This window comes from Myotis daubentonii, chromosome 5 (assembly GCF_963259705.1).
Source record: "Myotis daubentonii chromosome 5, mMyoDau2.1, whole genome shotgun sequence".
In the NCBI taxonomy this organism is placed as follows: domain Eukaryota; kingdom Metazoa; phylum Chordata; class Mammalia; order Chiroptera; family Vespertilionidae; genus Myotis; species Myotis daubentonii.
The window spans coordinates 33569189-33595574 of record NC_081844.1 but is presented as its reverse complement, the minus strand read 5'-3'; the positions used below and the strand labels follow the sequence as shown (position 1 = coordinate 33595574).

General features: G+C 48.5%; 1 protein-coding gene across 5 annotated transcripts; it reads right to left on the bottom strand.

The window, feature by feature from the left end:
* Positions 1-1281: 1281 nt before the first annotated feature.
* PWWP3A (PWWP domain containing 3A, DNA repair factor) lies at positions 1282-25643 on the bottom strand. 5 transcript variants are annotated; one of them, XR_009453000.1, is made up of 15 exons: positions 25481-25643; positions 24393-24518; positions 23166-23248; positions 21299-21369; positions 19546-20196; positions 18042-18146; positions 15632-15702; positions 13503-13579; positions 12808-12868; positions 8383-8458; positions 7950-8000; positions 6969-7405; positions 5277-5424; positions 4852-4940; positions 1614-1633 (listed from the first exon to the last, which is right to left on the bottom strand). XR_009453000.1 is itself a non-coding variant. In XM_059697382.1 (14 exons), the coding sequence occupies exons 2-14, from the start codon at positions 24447-24449 to the stop codon at positions 1579-1581; spliced, it is 1884 nt and encodes a 627-aa protein (XP_059553365.1). In that variant the 5' UTR covers positions 24450-24518; positions 25481-25639; the 3' UTR covers positions 1282-1578. The 5 variants fall into 5 exon arrangements, 4 of the variants coding, with proteins under 4 accessions (XP_059553365.1, XP_059553366.1, XP_059553368.1 ...); XM_059697382.1 differs by lacking the exon at positions 5277-5424 and having other exon boundaries at positions 1282-1633; positions 25481-25639; XM_059697383.1 differs by lacking the exon at positions 5277-5424 and having other exon boundaries at positions 1282-1633; positions 25486-25637.
* Positions 25644-26386: the final 743 nt, after the last annotated feature.

The following is a 26386-nucleotide window of genomic DNA, read 5'->3' as shown; positions in this document are numbered from 1 at the left end:
TGGACATTTGTTATCCAAAAAGTACAGCCCATGTATTTGTTCCCTGTCAATGCCGTCCAACTTTTGGAAGGGAGCCAGGCCCATTTGGCAGTGCTGCTGGGGCTCTCCAGTGTGAGGATAGAGGACTCGGTCCAGAAAGAGTGACCTGTGCAGGGCCAAGCTACTAGGCATCAGGAGCCTTCCCCATGAGATGCAGACCCCCACCCACTATGGTCGTAGCTTTGGGCCACCAATCCCTCTCTCCCAAGCCTGGCCCTATACTGTCACCCCTCTGGCCAACTCAGGAGGGATGACAGCAGGTCTGTTAGAGCCACATGTAACAGTTTCCTGCGCTTAGATTTGAGCAAAATAAACTGAGACAAAGATCGCTGGCAGGGTTCTGAGGCCCCCTACATATTATGCCATCTCCCCAGCACATCCTGTTAACCAACCAGAAGTGACTGTGTAGCTCCTTCCTGTTCAACATCTCAGGGCACCAGGGCACCCACTCCCACACATGCCAGGAGTCTCCTCCAGACTGTCCCCTGCAGTAATCCCCATCGGGTTAAGGGGGACACCAGGAGAGAGGGCGTGTCGTCGTGGGTGACAACGAAGCCAGGGTAATAATGAAGGGGCAGGACCTTGACGTTAACATCGCCAATGTTTACTGTAACAGTGTTGCATCAGCTTAGAATAAATAACTCATTGGTGTGGAGCTCTAACTGGTATGTGTTCAAGGCCTGGCCAAGTAAAAATGGGGCATGCGTTTGTATACAGCTAGAATTCCAAGCCAGGGGCCCTAGAGGCCCTGGGACCCGTCTCATGCTTTGGATAGGAACAAGCCCAATCCTGTGGCTCCCAGACCAAGAGCTGGGTACAGGGCATGTACACAATGACCTTAGTTGCCCATGTGGGAGCAGTGAAAACACGGCATCATCACAGCTACCCATGTAGGTTACGGAGACAATAGGGCTGGCTGGGCTGTGACAATGCTCAGCGCTGGGACGTGCATGGAAATCCACAGGGACAGGCAGCCTCGACATCCGTCTGGAGCGGAGACTCACCGACCTGAGTCCGAACAGAAAGAGGCTATAGAAAGATTTATGTCTGTCTCTTGTCCTGCATGAGCAACATAGCAAATGCTAAAGCACGTTTCTGCCTTTTACAAATACTGGTTTTCCTAAAAAATGTATAAGGAGGCACAGCAAACTCAGGAACCATCTTAAGAGGAAACCACACAAAGGAGGGGGGAAATGGAAAAACACATGATTATCTCTGGAGCTATACATTCATATCAGACTCTTTAAAAAACAACAACTCCTGTTTAATATCGGATACAATGCTTTTTAACATAAAAAGACAAATGTGTACCTTATATTAAACTATTCTGTACAGTCTCAAGTAATGAAATAATGCAAAATGAGTCAGTTTTATCCTTTGAAAAACCTTTCAGGAACTGTATCTTCCCTGAAAAGCCAGGAAAATAAAACCTCTACACAGATCTGATGTACACATCTCTCCAGTTCCATCTTCAGAGCCCGTGTGCAACAGCCCAGGGACCTCCGGCAACTCTCACTACACACGAGGGCGCCTTCCCCATCAGCATCGCTGGTTCCTTTCTTCTAGGAGCTGGTTGTCAAATATTTCTTTTTCCCTTCAGAAGATAAAAAATGACAACTTCATTTTAGTAATTAATTGTGTTTTAACAAGCATGAAACAGAGGGAGTTGATGTATAATGGGGGCAGTTTCAGTTTGGAAAGTCCTGGAGGATGGTGGGGATGGTTTGGACGACAATGTGAATGTGTCCAATGCTGCTGAATTGTCCCCTTAAAAATGGTTAAGATGGCCCTGGCCAGATAGTGCAGTTGGTTGAGCCTTGTCCGGATACCCCCAGGTTGTGGGTTCTATCCTCAGTCAGGGCATATACAAGAGTCAACTAATGAATACATACATAAGTGGAAAAATAAACTGATGTTGTTTTCTCTCTCTTTCCCCTCTCCACATTAAAATCATAGTAAAAGAAAAGGTTTAAATGATTTAAGATGGTAAAGTTGTATTATGCATATTTTACCACAACTATATAAAGAAAATTTTTAAAAAATTAATTAATCCTCGCCCGACCAGCATGGCTCAGTGGTTGAACATCAACCTATGAATCAGGAGGTCAAAGTTTGATTCCTAGTCAGGGCACATGCCCGGGTTGCAGGCTCAATCTCCAGTGGGAGGCATGCAGGAGGTAGCCAATCAATGATTCTTTCTCATCAATGATGTTTCTCTCTCTCTCTCCCTCTCCCTTCCTCTTGAAATCAATAAAATATATTTTAAAAAATAATTAATCCTCACCCAAGGATATTTTTCCCACTGATTTCTAGAGAGTGGAAGGGGAGTGGGGAGAGAGACATATTGATTGGTTGTCGGCTACAGGCACTCCTACCGGGGCTGAGGAACCTGCATCCGAGGTATGGTATGTGCCTGACAGGGAATCAAACCCACACCCCTTGGGTCTGAAGGCCAACACTCTAACCACTAAACAACCCAACCAGGGCAAAAAATAATTTTTAAAAGTATAAAATATCAAATTGTCCTTTTTTTGAGTGGGTGGAGAGGGTGTTAATACTCCCCTGAGGATATTTTTCTTTCCTTTTCTTTTAATTTAAAAAAATATATATTTTATTGATTTTTTACAGAGAGGAAGGGAGAGGGTTAGAGAGTTAGAAACATCGATGAGAGAGAAACATCGGTCAGTTGCCTCCTGCACACCTCCTACTGGGGATGTGCCCACAACCAAGGTACATGCCCTTGACTGGATTTGAACCTGGGACCCTTCAGTCCACAGGCCGACGCTCTATCCACTGAGCCAAACCGGTTAAGGCCAAGGATATTTTCCCATTGATCCCTAGGGAGAGTGGAAGAAAAAGACAGAATTATCAATGAGAGAGAAACACATTGATTGGTTGCCTCCTGCACAAGCCCCTACCAGGGCCTGAGCCAGGGAGGACCCTGCAACCAAGGTATTTGCCCTTGACTGGAATCGAACCTGGGACGTTGGGTCTGCAGGCTGACACTCTATCTACTGAGCCAAACTGTTTAGGGATCAAATTTTCCTTTTTATATATATATATATATATATATATATATATATATATATATATATATATATATATATATATATATATATATATATTTTTTTTAACTGATTTCAGAGAGGAAGGAAGAGGGAGAGAGAGATAGAAACATCCATGATGAGAGAGAATCATGGATCGGCTGCCTCCCGCACGCCCCCCACTGGGGATCAAGCCTGCAACCTGGGCATATGCCCTGACCAGCGATCGAACCGGTGACCTCCTGGTTCCTAGGTTGAAGCTCAACCGCTGTGCCACACCCGGCTGGGCCAAATTGTCCTTTTTAAGTGACTCCCAGTTAAGAAAAACTGTGTCAACAATCACTTGGCTGGCCACTGCATTCAGGATATAAATAAACACATTAATTCAGAGGTGGCTCAGGTAAACACAGAACCTTGGAGGTAAATGTGCACACGTCAGTTCAAAACAAGAAACACGGCAGCCTGAAAATGAGCACAACAGAAACAGCATACACATCTTAGCAATGCACAGTAAAGTCCGTTTTGTGCACAACCTCTTAACTTATAAAACAAGAGGGACACAGGTGTATATCATGACAGACAGACCACGTGGCTAAAAATTGGGGCAAAAGAACAGAAACAGAGGCTAATCACTAATTGTGTTCCTTAGACCATGTCCCTGAGGAATAAAATGGGGCCGGTGTTTTCACCCTAATTCAGTTATGTTAGCCGGTGAACCTCATTTCCAGTGGGCATTTGATATGTTCATGGCAGGCAGGGGCTGTGAAGAAATGCTGGCAACCCAGCAGAGGGAAGAGTGTGGAGATAGAGACAGGATCACAGGAGCAGAAGTTTGAGCTCCCAGACATAGCTACTCTGCCCAGCTTCCCCCAAGAACACTATCTTGACTGTAATGGATCGTGCCAGGCCTGAGATCCAGGAACCGAGATGCCGAATTTGTTTCCGAAGGCCCTTCTTGTCCTGTTAAGTGAGCTGCACGCAGAGCCAATTGACTCTTCTGTGGGCAGCTGCACAGGAGGCCTGTCATCCACTGAGGCCGGCAGGCAGCCCTCCTACCCTCCCTGCACACGCTGGGGCCCTGCCTGGGAAGGATGCCGAGCGTCTTCACCGAGTGTCCTGTGACAGTGCCCGGTCAGCCCTGGAGGGAGCCCCTAGCCTGTGACTCTAGTTGAGTCTTCAGCTTGTCACTGGCACGCAGCCACGCCTGTTTCCAGCAAGACCTGGCAACAAGCCCAGAAGGGATTAGGGGCTCCAGGGCCAGAACTCCAAGGGCAGCTCACCACACCAATGTGAGAGAAACGTCTTGATCAGCGCCTTCTCTGACTGGTGAATACCCATCAGGACGAGTGCTTCTGTTCTCAAACAGCCATGCCATTGCAGCACAGGGGAGAATTGAAAATACAGTATCAGCCCTCAGCAACCAGAGATTAGGCAGAGAGACCGAGTACACATCCGGGGGTCACCCTGGCTGCCCCTCTAGGGTGCTACATGGGTCCTCGGTATGTATCCAGTACAGTGCCCAGGGCCCACAGCCCAAACTCGACAGAGGACAAGAACGTCCACTGCTGGCTTCTCCGGGTTCGTCTGGCATTGCAACTGCCAAGTGCTAATGTATACTTTCAAGTTTATGTGACTCATTTACCAAAGTGGGTATCTAGTCCAACAGATCAAGAAGAGGGGCCTCAGTCCCAGCTGCTAGCATGTGTGCAAATACAAGCCTTGGAAGATACGTTGTAAAATGGTTGGGGCAAGGCTCTGAGCAGCCTACCGGTAGCTCAGCAAAGGTCCTTTGATGTACTTCTCCTCAGCCGTCTTGTAATCTACCTTGTCCACCGCAGAAATCGCACAGATGATGGCCTGCAAGAGGGGAAAAGGTCAACACCAGGTCAGGCCACTCTCGGCGCCAAGCTATGAAGAATTAGCAAGGGGCCAGTTCGACCACATGCTGGCCTCCAGACACGTCCCCATTTATGGTCTAAAAGATATGTATGGAACCCGTGATATCTCTGCTGTAATAAAGTTTATGAATTAAATCAGTAACATTATCTTCTAAAGATGAGCGTTCCTGTCACTAAAAGCATATAATGACAAAAGGCAGCACCCAAACCAACAAGTGCATTTTAGAAAAATTTTGAGTTTACTGTTAAAAAATAAAAAGGTACAATAGTGATGGTTTGAATACATAATAGATACCTGATATCAAGGAATCATTGTCAATTTTTTTAGGTGAAATAAGAGCATTGTGGTTATATCAAAAGACATCAGGGCCAGGTCATTCTTTGTGGGGCTTTCTTGGGTTGCTGAGCAGTATCTTGGCCCCACCTTCTTGATGCCAGGAGCACTTAGAGTGACAACCCCAAATGTTCCCAGGAAGCAGGATTATCCCATTTTAAAGATACACAAGGAAGTATTTATTAATAAAAAACATTTGGGCCCTGGCCAAGTAGCTCAGTTGGTTAGAGCATCATCCCAATGTGCTAAGGTTGCAGGTTCAATCCCCAGTCAGGGCACATACAAGAATCAACTAATAAATGCGTAAATAGTTGTAACAGCATGTTGATGTTTCTCTCTCTCTCTTTCCCCTTTCCTCTCTCTCTAAACTCAATTTAAAAAATTATATATATTGCCGAAACCGGTTTGGCTCAGTGGATAGAGCGTCGGCCTGGGGACTGAAAGGTCCCAGGTTCAATTCCGGTCAAGGGCATGTACCTGGGTTGCGGGCATATCCCCAGTAGGAGATGTGCAGGAGGCACTGATCGATGTTTCTCTCTCATCGATGTTTCTAACTCTCTATCTCTCTCCCTTCCTCTCTGTAAAAAATCAATAAAATATATTAAAAATAAATAAATAAATAAATAAAAATTAAAAAAAATAAAAAATTATATATATATATACATATATACATACATACATATATGTGTGTGTATGTGTGTGTGTGTGTATCTCCCAATTTTTTTTACATGTTTGGGATTCCCCTCCGCCCAAAAAAACTAATTTGGGGGAAGGACTGGAGGCACATATGGACTGAGGTCACCATTCCAGCCAGGTGATGAGCACATAAGGGTTCACGATATTCTTTAAAATATATATACATAGCCAAAGCCGGTTTGGCTCAGTGGATAGAGCATTGGCCTGCAGACTGAAGGGTCCCGGGTTCGATTCCGGTCAAGGGCATGTACCTGGGTTGCGGGCACATCCCCGGTGGGAGATGTGCAGGAGGCAGCTGATTGGTGTTTCTCTCTCATCGATGTTTCTGACTATCTCTCTCCCTTCCTCTCTGTAAAAAATCAATAAAATATATTAAAACACACACACACACACACACACACACACACACACACACACACACACACACACATATATATATATATATATATATATATATATATATATATATATATATATATTTGGGACTTGCGACAATTGTAAAGTTCAACATATTTCCATTTGCCAATATCTTGTCCACACTGTGCACACACACCCAGCAGTGCCCATTCTGAATTTCACAGTAACCTAGAGCTGTGTCTGCTCCTTGCCCAGCCCAGCCCAGCCCCAGTACTGAGGGAAGTTAAAACTCCCGTTTCCAGAGTAAATTCTGGAACAGTCACTACCAGTACATGCAGATGAAGCCTGCATCTTCTTCCCCCAGGGCTGGCGATGAGATCAGAACACCCTAGCCCTGTGCCACTGCCCACGGAATGGCCAGGAGGGCTGGGACTCCATGAATCCCCTCCAGGCAGATTTTGGAAGGGTGACATTCTAGCATCAAACCACCCCATGCCTGGTACAGCCCATGCCTGGGCAAAAGTGGGCTGGGTCTATAGTTGGGCCCACACCACAGGCCCCCACCACCCTCGTGCACAGGATGTCTTGCTGGCCACTCACTTCAGGCAGAAGGACGTCCAGGATGAAGCGGATTTGGTCACCGTTGATCTGCGTCAGTATCCTGCTGCCTGTTTCCTGGTAGACCCCTTTCAAGTATTTCACCACCAGGTCCAGCTGTTCCTCATCTTCCAGGTACGTCTCTACACACGTCACATACTGCCCCGAGTTCAGAAACGTCTGCAGCCACCTGGATGGCTTCCTGTTCTTCAAGATGGCCCGCAGGTGGTTCTCAGCACCCTTGGTCTTCACGATGTACTCCACCAGCTTTTGGTTGGCCCGGTCCCGGGCAGCTCGTGATCGATCGGGCAAGACTTTTCTGCAGGGCTGCCTCCTGCCCCAGGGACTCCCAGCCAGAGGCATCTCAGGATCCTCATGGCAGAGCCGAGGGAATCGGGTCCCCAAGACATCCTGCTGGATGGACTTGCGGACAGGATAGCCTAAAGAGAAGGCAAGGCACGCGTCTGTGGGCCTGCTGGCCAGGTGGGGTCCCTTCACTATGTCCTGGGGGTATGGGGCAGACCCCAGGCCATGCGGACACTGGGGCAGCCACATTCCTAAAGGGTTCTTCCTCTGGCAGAAGCCCTCATCATTCCCTCAACTCTGCCCTTTAGCCAAGCTTAACTTGAAAGAGCAGAGCCCCTCCAGCCCCCAAAAGCAGCATTAATTCATCTATCTCCCTCTGTAAGGATGGGAGGAAAGTATGTATGTGTGACTGTCACTAAATGAAAACAGAGAGACAAGGAAGGAAGACAAAAAGCACTGTTCATATATTTTAACGTTTGGGTGTTATCACTGACAGGGCAGTTTTAGAAGTGGACCTGCTGTACAGGCCCCTATGGCAGGGAGGGAAAGGAGACCTGGGGGTGCCCTGTGGATACCAGGCTAGCTAAACGATCCCACAATCCAGGAGAAGGCTTGGGGACCTGTTACTTTTAGACTAAAAAGCAGGCCACACTTTTCAAGAGGAGCTGGTGGACTTACTTATATTCGCTGCATAATATTCCAGGAAAGAGCCAGAGAAGGAACCACAGCCTGCAGAGGAGGGAGAAGGGGAGAAGGCGCACATGAGGCAGGCTCTAGAAACCCCTTTCAGGTTGTAGGGTCTGGATGCTCCGACAACACATCAGCCCCAATGAGACCCCTTCTAGTGGAAGGGTTGGTGCAGCATGGAGCCCGAGGCCACGAAAAGGCCAGGAGTTTCTGCTAACAAGCCTGTTTCAGACTCCCAATTCCCAACCTCTTCCTGGGTGCCTGCTTGTACACCTGTACTGGGACACAACTGTCAAGGGCTAGGCCAGACTACCATGGGGAATGGGCTGCGCTCAGCCCTGACCACCAGAGGGTCTGCAGAGGAGGACCCCATGCTGCTGCCCCCACCCACTCCCTCTGTCCAAGCTGTGGAGGTCCCACCTACCGAGCCGGACCCTGTAATCAGTGATCAGGGAGACACACCAGCCAATAGCCTGGTCGAAGTCCTCCTTAGCCTCATTCTGCAACAAGAGAGACAGCAGGTGTCAACAGGAGTCTGCTGGGACTCCTCTTGCCTGCTCAGTCCCCTTATCTAGGAAGGGCACCTAGCAGATGCCCCCGGGGAGGCTCCCAAGGCTGGCAGGGAATGCTTGGCAAGGCCCAGCTCTGGGGCCAGGCTGCTCAGAACATAGTGCCTTGTGAGCCTGTCTCTAGGCCAGAGGCCTGAAGACTCAAAGAGAAGGTGGATAAACACCCCGAATTGCAGTGGCCATGACCATCATAGGGAGAGGACCTTCAAGTGAGAAATAAATCCTTTAAAGAGACGTCTTTGTGCCCAGCACTTAGAGGGGCAGTCTAAGCCTAAAGGGAGTGACATTTGGCCACCACCAAACCAAGAACAATATAACTGGCAAGGCTCCCTGAGCTGGGACGAGTTCCCAGGAAATGTCCACAGACTCAAGACAAACCCACGTCCTGCGTTACTGCTGCCTTGGCCTGGCCACCCTCCTGTGGTCACCACATGAAGCAGGCAAGGGATGCAAGCACAGCAAGCAGCTCTAGCGGGAGAAGGCCAAACTAACTGGCACCTGGGGTGGCAGACAGTGTAGCACCAGGGAAGGAGACACACAGGAGCCTACAGATGCCACCAAGCAGTGATAGTCACCCAAGGGCCAGCAGAGACCGTGAGAGCCAATTCATCAACATTTAGAACAGGCGACACATCCACCCCTTGGATGTGCTGCTCACTGCTACTCAGAGGACCCACTTCATGCTCCCCTACACACTCATCTCACAGGGGAATATGGGGAACAGGAAGCTGGCCACAGGTGCCCTCCAGGAATCTAGACCACAAAAGGCCCACACATCATCTTCTTGTAACAGATCCTAAAGCAAGATTCCTACTCTGCTTTTGGCACCATGGCAGCCCCTCCTCTTCCCCACCATGGGAAAGCTACCAGGACCCTAAGAATACACATAGCACTTAGAGGAGTCAGTGGCCTGGAAGGCTAGGTGGGTACTTACAGATTAGCATTCAGGGAGCACAGAACCCTATAAGACTAGAACCAGAGAGAAACCAAGATGGCGGCATAGGTAAACACCAGAAATTGCTGCCTCGCACAACCACTTCAAAAATACAACTAAAAGACAAAACGGACATCATCCAGAACCACAGGAAGGCTGGCTGAGTGGAAATTCTACAACTAGAAGGAAAGAGAAAAGCACACTGAGACTCAGAGGAGGTGCGGAAGTAAAGTGCAGAGGTACGGAGGTGCACGCCAAAAGGGCTGGCAACTGAGGACGCAGTTGTCTTTTTCAATCAGGAGGGAGTCTCAAGCTCCCGACTGCTCTGAACTCCAGTTCTGAGTCTCTGGGGACCCAGACTCATACGGGGAGAAACTGGACTGTCTGGCATCGGGCAGAACGCGAGGGCAGTTTTCTCTCAGAGGTGCTTGGAGCAATTACCGGGACACTGAGACCCAGGGCCTCTTAGGGTAGGACTGAGGAGCAGCCGTAGCTGCTTGCTCCACCCTGTTGATTGCTTGAGACCCTGCCCCACCCAAGCTGTGTGAAGAGGTTTTTGCATATTAAAGGCTTGGCCCTTTGCAATCTGAAAATTACCTAACAAATTGCAGCTGGGTCAGAGAGACACAGAACTTCCAGAAGGCCCAAGGCCCCACAGCAGCTTGCATTGCTTCACAGCTGGGCCTCATCTGGGCACCTCCAAACCCCAAACAAGGAAGGGGAACCTCTCCATAGCTCCTGCTGGGTAGCCTCAGGCAGAGGCTAAATTAGCACCGCCTTAGCGATCCAAGAGCCAGTGTACCCAGTGGTCAGAGTGGGACCATCCAGATTACAACTCCTCAGATCCATAAGGGACACACTCAGGGGGCAGACTCAGTGAGCACCAAAGCCCCATTGAAGCAAGTCTTGCCCCAGAAGGGTGTCTCCAGCACAGAAGTTCTCCCACTGCAGACACAGCTGATTCTCACAGCCAATTGGCCTGGAGGTCAATTCCTCCCAGTGATACCTACAACAATCGAGGCTTAACTACAACAAGACCGTGCACAAAGCCCACAAAGGGGTGCACCAAGAGTGTCCTCCTCAGGTAATTGGGGAGGCTGAGCCACTGGGCCCTGTAGGACACTTAGCACAGAAAGCCACTCTATCAACACAGGGAAGCATAAAAAATGCGGAGACAAACAAACAGGTCACAAACAACAGAAATGGAGGAAAGCAAACTACTGGATATAGAGTTCAAAACCACACTTTTAAGGTTTTTCAAGAATTTTCTAGAAACCGCCGATAAATTTAGTGAGACCCTCAATAAGTCTAGTGAAACTGCCGATAAATTTAGTGAGACCCTCAAGAAATCTAATGAGACCCTCGAGGTTATGAAAAAGGACCAACTAGAAATTAAGCATACACTGACTGAAATAAAGAATATTATACAGACTCCCAACAGCAGACTAGAGGATCGCAAGAATCAAGTCAAAGATTTGAAATACGAAGAAGCAAAAAAAACCCAACCGGAAAAACAAAATGAAAAAAGAATCCAAAAATATGAAGAGAGTGTAAGGAGCCTCTGGGACAACTTCAAACGTACCAATATCCAAATTATGGGGGTGCCAAAAGAAGAGAGAGAGCAAGATATTGAAAACCTATTTGAAGAAATAATGGCAGAAAACTTCCCCTACCTGGTGAAAGAAATAGACTTACAAGTCCAGGAAGCACAGAGAACCCCAAACAAAAGGAATCCAAAGAGGACCACACCAAGACACATCATCATTAAAATGCCAAGAGCAAAAGACAAAGAGAGAATCTTAAAAGCAGCAAGAGAAAAGCAGTCAGTTACCTACAAGGGAGTACCCATAAGATTGTTAGCTGATTTCTCAACAGAAACTTTGCAGGCCAGAAGGGAGTGGCAAGAAATATTCAAAGTGATGAATAGCAAGAACCTACAACCAAGATTACTTTACCCAGCAAAGCTATCATTCAGAATTGAAGGTCAGATAAAGAGCTTCACAGATAAGAAAAAGCTAAAAGAGTTCATCACCACCAAACCAGTATTATATGAAATGCTGAAAGATATCCTTTAAGAAGAGGAAGAAGAAGAAAAAGGTAAAGATACAAATTATGAACAACAAATACACATCTATCAACAAGTGAATCTAAAAATCAAGTGAATAAATAATCTGATGAACAGAATAAACTGGTGAATATAATAGAATCAGGGGCATGGAAAGGGAGTGGACTGACAATTCTTGGGGGGAAAGAGGTGTGGGGGTGCAGGAAGAGACTGGACAAAAATTGTACACCTATGGATGAGGACAGTGGGAGGGGTAAGGGCAGAGGGTGGGGTGGGAACCGGGTGGAGAGGAGTTATGGGGGAAAAAAGAGGAACAACTGTAATAATCTGAACAATAAAGATTTAGTAAAAAAAAAAAAAAAAGACTAGAACCAGGCCCCACCGACCCGCACTCTGATGGGGATCGGGCACCCAGCGCTGGTTGTGGGTTAGATGTAGCAGACAAAACAGATGGAGCAAGGCTCACATTGTGGAGATGGGCAAATCAGGGGGGAAAAGGAAGGGAAGAGTCTGGTATGGGTGCCAATCTTCCAAACGCCCACCTGTCCCTGCAGCCTAAGGCCTGATGCCTCAGGAAACAACACAGGAGTGGGCAGCGGGCTTCCCAGATCCCAGCACTCTTGAGGATACAGCTCAGACACAGACTGCTTCCCAACCTGGAAACCCAGGAAACCCTGGCAACTGCCATGGGAACCCCCAGAGTGGGGTGCAGGCAGAAGCCTCACCTCCCTACCCAGTTTTGGTTTGTGTTTTTGAAAGCTGGAATAACAAAGAGCAGTGTTTCAAAACTGGACAGGGTTTTGAAGGAGCAACACCTCATGGCTCATGGATTCACGTATAACAAAGCTGATCACAGAATTGTGGGGACTTGGCCACTGGAAGCAGAGCAGGTAGCCTGGGGAGTGTCCTGACCCCAACTCATGCTGTGCTCAGGCACCGGGTGGGCAGGGTCCTTACTCCAAGAGGCCCTGTGCCTCATCGCAAGGGGCGGCCTCAGAAGGAGCCAGAGGGAACAGGCCTCATGTCCAGCCTCTCTGCCACCTTAGCCTCTAGCCCAGGACAAACAGTTCCCCTGCCACATCCTGTTTCCACCCCTGAATCACAAGACAGACAGGTGGCAAGCTCCTGGGTAGTTGAGGGCCCCTGCAGGAACCCGAGGGTAGTGGCCAAAGCAGGCAGGGCAGGTGCTAGTAGTACCCTATGATAGTGGTTTCAAAGGCTACACAAAGGACACAGTCATAAGGGAGCTATTTAGTGAAGCACAGATAACAAGCAACCTACCAGAAGCGCCTGCTTCTCTTTACAGTCGAAGTGCTTCAGCCTCTTAAGAGGCACTGTGATGCTGCAGAAAGCAGAGGCAAGGTAACAGAGACATAAGGCACCACGTGAACAGACATTGTCTTCCTCTGACAGTTAGGAGAGGCCTCTGCCAGACCAGGTCACCCAAGGCAACTGCTGTACCCAGGTGCCCAAGGAAGCCCCTCAGAGCCATGCCCTGGAGTGACAGGTACCCTTGCATGGGTCCCTAAGGGGACAGAGATGCCAGGGCCCAATCTCTACACTGCTGGTGACCAAAGGAGGGGTGGCAGCACTGAAGTGCCAGAGGATCAGACAGGACCAGCTCTACAGTAGCCTCGGTGCAGAGTGGTGTGGTGTCTGCTGAGCTCGTGGGGGGCAGAGTGACACATTGTGTGTATTCTCATCCCAGGACGAAGGACGAGTTGAGAAAGACCGACAACTATCCACATGACAAAACTCAGACTGAGGCAGGGTCCCTGTTCACAACCTGCATGGAGGGAGCCACCTTTGCTAGTTTCTGGGAAATGGGGGTCTGGTGCATGTCTAGCTGGGTGGCCTTTCAAAGCCCGCAAATAAAGGTTGGAAAACTGAGCTGTGTGACCTGGCAGGCCCCGGATGCCTGCTCCCCAGCCCCTATTCCGGGAAGCGTCCGTAAAGAGCCAGGGATGATGGCTCACCCTCGCCCTTTCGGGTCCATGTGTCCTTCAATGAAGAGCACACTTGCTTTCTTTTCTCTCCGCTTCACGTTCTTGACCTATGGGCAAAGCCAAGAAAACAAAGCATCAAGAACCCAGGAAAAGCCATGGGTTTTAAATCCTTTTCTGACACCATCTCATTGAGCAAGAGGTAACCAACTGACATCTGTGACAGGGAATGCCGCTGGCTGGGGGACTGAAGTGAAGTCCACATGGTAACATGCTTAGGAACTGCCCAAGTTTTGCTGCATGCATGGCTCTAAGGAAGTGGTTCTTAACCTTCTGGCCCTTTAAATACAGTTCCTCATGTTGTGACCCAACCATAAAATTGTCTTCATTGCTACTTCATAACTGTAATGTTACTACTGTTATGAATTGTAATGAAAATATCTGATATGCAGGATGGTCTTAGGCGACCCCTGTGAAAGGGTCGTTCGACCACCAAAAGGGTCGCGACCCACAGGTTGAGAACCGCTGATCTAAGGGGTTTGACAACTGAGCAGAATCAGGCAGGGTTTTCTTAAAATTTTAAATAAAAGCAACTACTTCTGCTGTTAGCAGTCACCTCTATGTAACTGCCATGGCTGATTGACCTGTGGCCAAGCAGGGCTAGTTCAGGACCAGCCAAGGGCACGAAATAGAAGCAGGGCCTGACTCAAACCCATGTCCTTGGACAAAAGGGCCAAGGAGCCCCTTTCTGTATTGCCTCATAGGCTGCACACAGGGTTCACTGACAAGGGTGGGTGTAGACACCCATGCTCCAAGAATGTCATGTTGGTGACCCGTTAACCAGCAGGGCCCCCAGGGAACTGGTGGAAATGAGGAAAGGGCTGAAAGGGCAGAGAAAAGGGTGCCTACTGTAAGCAGGCTGTGGCATCTCTTGGGAAGGGGGTACTGGAGGGAGGAGGGGGCCCCGATAAAGGCTACCACAATTGTGCCAGGGGCTTTCTGAAATGCCACTCATCAGATGTATGTTTTAGCTACAAATTCTATCCACAAACACTGCAGGGTCTGCCCTTCCTGAAGCCATGCTGCTGCCCTGTGCAAAGGGCCCGGCTGACTGCAGGTCAGACTCATCCAGACAACACAGCTGCTCCTGACTACGACTAATACCTTTCCAACTTAAAGGCCACTGTCTCTCACTAAAAATTAAAGAACTCTGGCTAGAGCCGAGACCGGTTTGGCTCAGTGGATGGAGCGTCGGCCTGTGGACTGAAAGGTCCTAGGTTCGATTCCGGTCAAGGGCATGTACCTGGGTTGCGGGCACATCCCCAGTAGGAGATGCGCAGGAGGCGGCTGATCGATGTTTCTCTCTCATCGATGTTTCTAGCTCTCTGTCTCTCTCCCTTCCTCTCTGTAAAAAATCAATAAAATATATTTTTAAAAAAAAGAACTCTGGCTAGAATTATGCAGATCCTGTCTCAGCTGAAGAAGGATAAAGAGTAGCCAAGACAGTGCCTTTGCCTAACAATAAACTGATTGTTTGCAACATCCAGCTTAAAAGCAAATCCTCACACTTGGCTACATTGAGCTTATTCACCACAGTGGGGCACTGGGCAGGATCTCAAATGCCTGTTTTTATTTATTTATTATTTTCTGATTTATTTTAGAGAGAGGAAGGAGGAAAGAGAGAGGAAAAACCCCACAAAACATTGATTTGTTGTTCCACTATTTATGCATTATTGGTTGATACTTACATGTGCCCTGATCGGGGATTGAACCTGCAACCTTGGCATTATCAGGTTGATGCTCTAACCAAATGAGCTACTTGGCCAGGACCTCAAATGCCTTTTTTCATATGCACAATGGCTTCCTACCCCCAAATCTAAAAGATTAAAAAGCTCCTACAGAGGAGAAACTCTGAAATGCACACTTAAAATGAACAAATGGTGGACATTTTTTTCAAGCAGGTTTTCTGAGCCAGGTGGTGAAAATGCGCCCGGTAAACGTTATCAGTGGTGACACCATGACTACACTCCCTTTATTCAGGGACATGTGTCTTCAGAAATCCTGCCTCTACGCCCAACACTTAATAGAAATAATGTGAAAACATTTGCCAGGTTCAACATTGAGGGGGCCAAGTAACTGCACTTAGGAGATAGAGTTCTTACCACTGCGGGCCAGAAGGGGTACTTCTGGTATTTAAGCCAGACCAGCATTCCTACTTCAAACGAACTTGGTTCTAGAATTAAAAAGAAAGAAAAACAAAAAGACAGAACAGGTCAGATCCATGGCAAGCAGCAAATGCATCAGCTTGAGAAAACAGTTACTGTGATAATGTTTAAATATGTGATAATGTTTAAATATGATGTTACCGCAGTTCACTTAAAAGATCTCAAGGACAGCCCTAGCTGGTTTGGCTCAGTGGATAGACTGTCAGCCCGAGAACTGAAGGGTCACGGGTTCGATTTTGGTCAAGCACACGGAGCAGTTAAGAGTGAGGCACCATGTTAGTTTCCAAATGGTGACAACATGCCATAGTCACACAGTGTTTGTGAAACAGGGGAAGCTGGTAGAAGGGACTCTGTACCATGTTAACGTCTCTATAAATCTCAAATTACTCCAAAATAAACTTTTTTAAAAGTGTTGATAGAAAACAGAAAGGAGCCAATAGCACGCAATGAAGACCTAACGTGAGAACTCAGTTTCTGAGAAGCTCATCTGTCTGAGGAACTGGAGACTTTAAGGGAAAAGAAAGAGAATTATTTAAATAACCATCAGAGAACTATAGTTATTTCTGAACAAAATTAAACTATTTTCCACCAAAAACTCCCAAATGAGTAAATAATTTAAATGTTTAAAAAATCGGGTAACAGTTTTAAAAAGAAAAAAAAAAAATCAGGTAACAAAACCTTGGAGAAGAAAGGCTGGTATTTGACAAAGAGCCAAGATCCTTTGTCTGACACTACTGTGGGAGAAGGGAAGGCGTGCTGTCCAACTATCTAACAGTTAAAAGTTTACAGAGTGAGAAGTGAGGCCGAGGGAGGACAGAGGCAAACTGGGAAACTCCGCCTTCCACAGGTCTGTGAGGGGCTGTTTTCCCCTGAGAAGCCTCCCTTTCTCGGAGGACAATGGGTCCAGGTGCAGACGGCCAACTAAGAGACCAACAGTAAACATCCAGACAGACCATCATGGTGACAGGGAATACCCACACCAAATGGAAGCAGAAACCAGGAGAAAAAGCAAATACCCAAGTTTGGGGGCCACGGCAACCTGACCCCCTGCTGGTGGCTGTGGGATGGACATGCTCCTCTGGAAGAAGGCAGTGTCCCTTCTGTGGCCCAGAAAGCCCTGCTCCAGGAGCTGAGGCTACGGAGTTATTTCCCAGAAGCATGTGCCACAGACACTGCGGCCCGAGAGCTGTGGGACAATCTAGACACTGACGGTAGCGAAGGCTCAGTATGTGATCACCCATCACTCCTAGTAAATAGTAACTAGTTTCCACTGAGAATAGTCAGAGCACCATGTGGAAATGTAAAAAATGTCTGAATTATGCCCTGGCCAGTGCTCAGTGGTTAGAGCGTTGGCCTACAGACTGAAGGGTCGCAGTTCGATTTCTGGTCAAAGGCGCATACCTTGGTTGCAGGTTCCTTAACCCCAGTTGAGGCATGTGCAGGAGGCAACCAATTGATGTTTCTCTCTCCCTTCCACTCTCTCTAGAAATCAATGGAAAAAATATCCTCAGAGGAGGATTAATAAAAAAGTCTGAATTATCAAGTAAAAATAAGGAAAATGCAAACCTATAAGTACAGTGACAGTGAGAGAAAAGCACTTGGTGACTTCTGGGAAAAGACTGCATGACAAGGGTATGTAGGCGGCATGGGAGACATGGGACACCCTGGGGCTGTGCCCACATGGCTTCCTTGTCCTGCAAGCTGTTGCCATTGGAAGGCTAGGGGACAGGTCTCCATCCTTTCCTGTGCTAGTTCTGCAACATCCTGTGAATCTACAATTCTTTCAAAATCAAAAGGTTAAAAAAAAAAAGACAAAAACACTAGATTCTGTTAACCTGAGAGGGTAATGGGCAAGTCTAACAAGGGAACTGGTTCTCAACTATTTCAGAAAACTAAAGGACCTGGTGGTGTTGGTGTACATTCTGGGTCCCCAGCTCTTATCTGTCCAGGGTGGTCTGTTGAGAGCAGGCAACATGTGTGGGAGGGAGAGAACTCCTGCCGCTAAACGACACACACAGGTACCATCTCCAAAGGCCTATAAGGGGGGCCAGGCCACACTCCGACGGTGGCTGGGGAGCCCACCTGTTTACTTGATTGTCCTGTTCCCACGAGGGACAAGGAAAGAAAGCCCCGCGCTGACAGAGTCCCTCCTTCCTTTGCGTGGTTAAGCTTAAGGCAGGGAACCAAAAATTAGGCACTTTCCAAGGTGTTGGCTCAGTAGGAGAAAAATGAAAGAGCAATAGACCTTCAGGCAAAGGTGTCAGTGGTCCAGGAACTCATATTTCCTTCCAGAGGACTGAGACATCCGAGAGTGTTCCCCCACCCCTGGGTCATTCTCAAGCCTTACCGTGATATAAAAGGATTCTTGGGGGCTCCTCCTCCTCCTCCTCATCCTCCTCCAGGATGGAATTAACAGGATCAAACTCCATTGACTCTTCAGAAGACTGATGGTCTGCCAAAAATGTCAGATTAGGCTTTCATGGTGAATGACTCATCCCCCAAGAAACACTTTGTGATCTGTGACCATAAGTGAAAACAGATCCATGTTACACAGACTTCCACAGTGCCCGATTCGAGTGGGGCACATTTCCATTAGAGGGCATTTAAAAGACAAATACATGAGACAGAGGCTGAGACAGAGAGGGGATGTCGAGGTTGGAAGGCAAAAAAACAATGGAAGTCACAAGAGATTGACTGGATTCTGGGCAGGATCCCTTCCAGGTGCGAAGCACTCAGTGGATATGCAGGGACAGTGACACGACTGGGAGACAAGGCAGGGCTGTAGTCACAACACAGGGAAGCTGCAAACAGTTCCCTGCAGCCTGCAAATATGCCAGGGTATGGGCCTCATGAAGGAAGTTTAGACTCAGGGCAGAACCCTGGGCAGTAGGTGGGTAGTGAGAACTTGAGACACCCCAGCAAGCAGAAATGAAGAGTTCTCAATTAGCGTTTCAAAAATAAGTGGGATGTTACGATGTGAAAATGGAAAAAATCATAGAGCCTGACTGCAGCTGCATAGAAACGTGTCTACACGGGAAGTCAGGAACCTCTATAGTGAGTTCATCACTCAGTGCAGCGGTTCTCAACCTGTGGGTCGCGACCCCTTTGGGGGCTGAACAACCCTTTCACAGGGGTCGCCTAAGACCATCGGAAAACACATATATAATTACATATTGTTTTTGTGATTAATCACTATGCTTTAATTATGTTCAATTTGTAACAATGAAAATACATCCTGCATATCAGATATTTACATTATGATTCATAACAGTAACGAAAATAATTTTATGGTTGGGGGTCACCACAACCTGAGGAACTGTATTAAAGGGTCACGGCATTAGGAAGGTTGAGAACCACCAACTTAGAGATTCCTGTGTTCTCACTTCTGCAACCGTTGAAGAAAAAAGGAGTCAATCCTGGAAGGGAGCATTCTCACAAATACAGTGCCGCCCACGACAGGTCTGCAGGCACACTGCCCCAGGCCCACTCCAACTCCTCCCTCCCTTCAAAACAAAAACAACAACACAAATATGGGGACAAGTGGAGTCATTAAAGCCCAGTTCAAGAGTCAGACAAAAAAGGAACTGGGAAATCTCTATTCTGGATCTATTCTGGTACTGATCTCATTAAGATCTGGTTAAAAATACATGGGGCCTGGCTCTGGATCTGGCTGAGGGAGGATCAGAGTCCCACCCTGTCCCAGCGCTGGAACAGACCTGCCTTCCTCCAGGACAGGAAGACTTGTGTTACCTGAGTGAGGAGGACGGCAGGGCCAAGTCTACTGGTACTTCCCAAAGTCATGCGTCCCCTTAGCCCTGACCTCTGGCTCCCACCAGAGCACAGCTGCTTACCGGGTGGGCCGTGAGCATCCGGGCAGGCTGGGTGCACGGTGGGGCCGCCTGATGGCGAAACTGAGTGGCGACCTTTGGCACACAGACCCTGCTCCGTAGCTGCAGGTGAGCTCAGGACTGCAGAGCTGTCCGTCTTTTCCTCACTCTCTCTTTCCTGCTCTCCCACTGAAAGTGAAGAGCCATTCTGACACCTGCTGGGCTCCTGTGCCAAATTCCTTCCCCTTTCACTCAGGGTCGTCCCATTTTTGAGGTGTATTCTTGACCTACTCCGGTCCCGAGAGCCACCTCCAGCTGAGACCACCTGGATAAGTGGGCTTTCACTTTCCCCAACCCCCTTCTTGTTGTCCATTTGGCACTTGATCTCATTTTCACTAGCAGACGAGCCCGACAGCTTCTGGTGTCCGCGTAGCCTCCTCTCAGATCCGGAACTGCCCAACACACCCTCATGGAGAAGAGATGAAGGGTTGGGATCACAGAGTGAGGATGCCAGTTCCATGTGCTTCTCTCCTGCAGACACAGCAGTTCTTTCTTCCCTTGAAGAGTTTTCTTGATGAGAATGGGTTTTCTCATTCAAAATATCCAGAGCCACTCTAAGTGACCGTCTGTAGGTCAACTCCTCCACAGGTTTGGCGGAAACCTTGTTCTGTGAGGCTGGAGGATGGTAAATAAACAAAGTCTGGTGACGTCCAGGTGCCGGGCACTGCCATCAGAGCATCACTTTACAGGCTCGGTCTCATTCTATAGCTAGTTTTCCACCGAAAGGGAGAACTGACACTTCTCCTCTCTGTCTTCCCCAAAGAGGGACAGAGCTGCAAAACCATAACTGGCTGTGGCCTGCATTCAGGGCTGCAGGGCTCAGTTTTTTAAAAGAACAAACTGAATAACCCTAACTTGACTGACAAAAATAAATTCCTCCAGATTACAAAATAATCTTGCCAGCAAAACATATTCAAATGTTTCACAAATCCTCTTGTAGTCTGACAACTTCCAATTCAATCAAGGTTAATGAGAACCCACTCCAAGGAAATAAAAAATTGGGAGGGCCCAGCCAGTGTGGCTCAGGGGTTGAGCATCGACCTATGAACGGTTCTATTCCTGGTCAGAGCACAGGCACGATTACCAGTGGGGGGGGCGTGCAGGAGGCAGCCGATCAACGATTCTCTCCCATCACTTATGTTTCTATCTCGCTCTCTCTCTGTAATCAACAAAAATATATTAAAAAGAGAACTTGGGAGGAATGCATTCTGGGGTGGAGGGTAGGATGGGAAATAGCCGACTGAAAGGACTCCTTGTTGGCAGGTCAATTTTCCATACTTTTCTGCAAGGGTATCTCAAGGCAGGAAAGAGCACTCTGGGCATTGAGTTTAGCCTGGCCTCTCTGCTGAAACAGCGTCATTTATTCATTCCAACACACAGACCTGATGCTATTCATGAGAACTAGTGACAAATGCAATCTCCCAGCTCAGCGGGTATAACCTCCATCAACACAGGACTTCCTGTTTCATATAAAAGCACCCACCAACAACTGGCCTCCAACACAACCTGAGCAAACAGATGGTAGCAACTGAGAGGTGATGGTTGACATGCCCAGGGTGTGCAAGGGTGAAACCTGCTTTGAAAAATAAACAGCTGCTTTTCCAAAGGCACAGGAACACAGACCCTATTTTATAAACACCATGGTAAGGAATTCTGGATGACAAGACTAACTGGTGAGTGTCTACGTGTCCTTTGTTAAGGCCTCACAGTTCCTTACCCATTAAGGCAGCGATGTCCTCGATGTGGGACTTCCTCAGGATCTTGGCTTCTGTGCTTTTCACTCTCACCCTGCAGGGAAAGAAATGACTGTTATATACTCCCTGCTACCCACCAAGGCCATGGAGATACTTTCAAACATGTTTTCTTCAGATTACAAAAGAATTAGGCTTGTTTTCTTCCTTCTCAACTTTACACTTAAACCAAGTTACAGCCAACTAGGAATCCATGTGCCTGAGGTTTGAGTCAGCAAGGACCCTAGTGAATATTTTATGTGGGGTTGTTTCCCTTTTTAAAAAGACAGAAAAGGTTAGCTGGATTTAAGGGTAAAAATGAATTCAAATTGTGACTTTAATAAAGCACATCCTACTTTCAACTGCACAAATAACTCCTTCAGTTAGATTTTCAGAGTACAGATAATGTCACTAATAGATGTTTACAGCTCGGCAGGTGTGTTTCAGTTTAAAGGGATGTGCTTTCCTTTCAAATTCCAGTATTCAATTACCTCCCCAGCTGCAGGGAAAGTGTGAGCTGGGGACTAAACAAGCTTAGAGGCTCTGAAGAAAGAGGGGTGGGGACCTGCAAAGGGAGCCCACTGGGTTTTATTTTAATTCTCTATTTAGAAGTGGGAATTCTTCCACCAGACACACGATGCCAGTCCTACTCGATCTGAGTATTTTTATCTTCTTTCTAGATAATCTTATGTCCTTCCATTCCAGGTAATCAAGAGAACAGTAATGTGCTGCCAGAATCATGGGTGTGCCTAGAGTTCTAAATAATAGTTTATTAGAGGTACTGACTCTAAATCAAATATTTAAAAACTGATGGGTCTATTACACAAATGGGGGCGGGGAGGAGAAGACACAAATCAGTGGGCAGGAAATACCCCTATTTGAACACCAATGATGAGAGTTTATCCTAGTGTAATTTTATATTTATTCAATTTTTGTACTGGTCTCCCTGGAGATCACATGCCTCGTGTAGATCTTCAATTTCCAAACTGACGTAAAATTAAAATCAGCTACTTTCTTCTTAAGATTATTATGAGCACTAATCAGTTACAATAACTGAAGAGTTAATATAAGCCTTTAGGCATGCACTTCACGTTTTTGGGGGCATGGTAATCAGAAATCCCATCCTATCCTCCTATATAATAAAAGGCTAATATGCAAATAGACCAAACAGCGGAACCAAAACACCAAACAACCGGTCGCTATGAGGTGCGCCAACCACCAGGGGGCATGTGCGGAACATGGTGGGTGTTGGCTGCGCTGGGATGGTGGAGCAGGTAGTGGGGGCGCCAGACCAAGGCGGGGCACCGGTCGCTGTCATTGGGACAAGCCTCTGGTGGTTACTGAAAATTCTTTGCTCCCGCATGCTGTGGCACTCTCACCTGCTCCCAGCACTAGTACCGGCTCCCGGTGCCAGCCCCGCTCGCACCCACTCCCGGCACCACCACTCGCACCCACTGCTGGTGCCTGGCGCCGGTCCTGATCACTCGGTGCCATCAGCAAGTGCAAGCTGTGGCTGCTGGTCCCGATCACCCCTGAGGGCTTCTCTACCTCCCCCTACTCCTGAGGGGCATCGGGGAAGCAGCCACCGCTTGCACCACTGACAGCACCAGCCCCAATCACTCTGTGATGTCAGTGGGTGCAAGTGTGGTTGGTGCTGTCAGCGCATGGGAGTGGCAGCAGTGGGAGCAGAGCTGCCAGCAGACAGGGGACCAGGGACCGCAGCAGGAGGGGCCAGGTGGGGACACCCCTGTGCCCACTGCAGCCTCGCAGCCCACAGTTTCTTTCAAGGTGCATGAGTTCGTGCACTGGGCCAGGTAAGGAAATAAAAGTCTTAAAAAAACTGTAACACTTAACTTTTTGTCTAAGGAGAGTATCTGAACATTTAGAAAAAATCTCTTTTTTTTCTTAGTTGTTGACATCTCAGTTCTGGCCAAAACCTATGTTTAAAAAAAAAAATCCTTGTTATTAAGACACAACAAACAATTGACACTAAGAAGCAGTGACAACAGGTACAAATGTAGCAGATAATATTTTTTTGCACGTTTAACTTTTTACTATACTTTTCCTTTTGCTCACACAACCCCAACCATACTGATTTCCTTCCTGTTTTATTAACATAATAGACCCATTCCTGCACTAGGATCTTAATAGCTGCTTCTGCTGGAAACCTCTTTCCCACTTATTGGCTTGGCTAACTCCACTTCTTTTAAGTTTTTGTTCGAATCTCTCCTTGATAACCCCACTTTCCCCACTCTCCCATTTACTAAAACAATCACCACAATCCCCTTACTTGTTCTATTTTTCTTTTTCCATAACATGTATGGACTTCTAACATAGTGTTACATATCCATTTTTTTGTTTCTATTATGGATTTTTTTTGATTAAAGTATTACATATGTGTCCTTTTTCCGATTGACCCCCACCGCCCCAGTGTCCGTTTCCACTAGTTATGCTAATATGCACGCATACAAGTCCTTTGGTTGATCTCTTACCCCTTGCCCCCTCCCCAGCCTTCTCTCTGAGGTTAGAAGGTCTGTTCAGTGTTTCTTTGTCTCTGGACCGATTTTTGTTCATCAGTTTATGTTGTAGCAGATAATTAATTCTTAAAGTATAAAAGCACAGAACTTCAAAGATAATCTGTCTAATCTTCCTTATTTTGCAGGTGGGAAAACTAGAGGTCCGTGGCAGACCCTGACAAGGATGGGTTTCTACCTTCAGGTTTGCCTCTCTTCCTACGGCTGGGCTGGAAGGTCTCCCCAGATCCTTCCATCATTTACTACCACTGGACTCCCTGCCAGAAATCTCCTTGAGTTACTGCCATCCATGCCTTTTAGAGCTGTTAATTTTTTTTCAGTGTGAAAAACAAAACACAACACCACACATTTCCAGCAGTTTAACCTTGTAAGCACTCCACCAAAACCCCATTAAATGGGGAATGAGATCTGGTGCCAACAGAAACAGCAGCCAACTGTCCCGGCTCAATTACTCCACTGAAGCAACTCCTAAATCTCTCTTGATAAATATTTTGCTTGTCACCCAAAAGTCATTTCTATTCCTGAAATTAGAAAATAATGCTGTCACCTTTGCAGGCCATAATCGCTCTTTCCATCTGCAGAGGACATACTTGGCGTCCGTCATGATTTGGGACTCATGTGGCAAGTGGTAAAGATTTGACACAACGTGCTTGAAGGTCTGGTGGAAAGGGCCCTGCAACAGATTTTTCAGGGTGGTTTCTAACGTGGTTTGCTGGTGGTTTTTACGCAGACACAACCCTTAAGGCCCACTTTATAGGGGCTTATCCTCACGTGTAACCCTGCACAGAGATACTTGATACCGAAAAGAGATGACTGGCCCTGGCACCCAGGAAGGCACCTGTTGTTTGTTTTCACAAATAAAATAGCCAAATTCCCTCCCCAAAGGCTGTGTCTAGATTGTTTTTTAAAGGCTCCTAAAGAAAAACATCTCTATGTTGAAGGCTGCCTCGGGACTTCAGCAGGGGAAGCATTTTAAACAAACAAAATCCATAACCCTCCCCCATTTGGGGCGCTAACAGTTGACCGCAGAGCAAAAAATAAATAAAATAAAATCGGAGGGAAAGGCCTGCTCTTTCAGCCGCCATGTCCCTGAAGGATGGGACAGCTGCAGACGCTCCTTCCATCAATGGGAACGCTGGTTGGGCTGTCAGCACAAACGGAAAGGGGAAGAGCGGGCATCGTCTGTGCAAAGGGAGGTTCACCACAGCAGCGACGGGCGGCCAGTCAGCAAGGGTGGGGGTTCAGGCAGAGACGGAGCTTAAGGCAGCAGGAAAGCGGTTTGATCAGAAGGAATTCAGGCAGTAAAGGAGCGGGTTCGAGCAGCAGAGGAGGGGTACAGGCGACAGAGGAAGGGGCTTGGGGGCAGCAACGGAAGGGTTGCAGGCAGCAGAGTGGGGGGTGTCGGTCAGCAGAGAGGGGCTCACGCAGCAGAGGGGTTCGGGCAGCAGGGGAGCTCGGGCTGCAGAGGGTAGTAGGGAACAGAGGCTCACGCAGCAGGGGGAGGGGATTCCCGCGGCAGCGCGGGGTCAACGCCCCGAGAAGCCTCTTTCGGGGTTCGCTCCTCCCCCACCAGGCACGGCCGCCTCAATCCCCGGTCCCTGCCGACCCGAAAGGTACAGCCCGCCGGGGGCTCACCGGACCCCTGGCCTCGCGAGCGCGGCGTCTCCCAGCCCGGCGTGGAGAGCTAGAAGGCCGCGGCGGCCCAACGGCGGTCGCACCCGCGCCGCCCCAGCCGCCGCCGCGGCCGCGGCCCACGCCTGCGCTCACCACCTCCGCAGACCGTGCCGCCACCGCCGCCGTTCCCCCGGGTCGGGGGCGGGGCCGGCTTCGCGGCGCCGCTGAGTTTCCCCGCCAGCGGACCAATGAATCGTGTGCGCCCGCGTCTTCGCCCCGCCCCTTCCGCCAGGCCCCGCGCCAGACTGGCTTGACTGACAGGTGGGCGCGGGACTGGCGGGCGCAGAGTGAGTGACGGGCGCGGGTGGGCAGGAGCGCACGAGGCTGACTGGCGGGCGGCCTCCATCTTTCCCGGCCACTTCTCCGCCTCCGTTTGTGAGGGGCTTTGGCCCAAGGCAGTTTGTAAACCCGCCTCGGGGCGCCCGTAGCCTCAGCGGACCGAGGGAACTTTCCAGAACCTTGCAGCGCCTTCTTATACCTGAAGATCCTCTGCTGAAACATTCAAGTTCAGACCCCCCCCCCACCTCCGCGGACACCCACAAAAGGGGGCCGTACCTGTTGCAAATCACCTGCTTGCTTAGTCCGGTACCTGGGAAGGAGGGCTCCTGCGCGGAGCCTGGGAGCCCGGCGCTCTGTGCAGTCGATCCAAAGGGCCCCTGCCACTCCCTATGATGATGTTAAACGGAGGTAAACGACTCAGAACATGATGGTCTCCCCTTGTCCGTGCCCCTCCTCATCCTTGGCCTGCCAAGACCCCACCCCTGAGGCCTGAAACCGTGGGAGTGCCCAGCCCTCCACAGACATATTTTCCCCCCATGCAGTTGGCCCTTGACCCAGGCGGGTGGGGGTGAGGTGTGCAGACCCTGT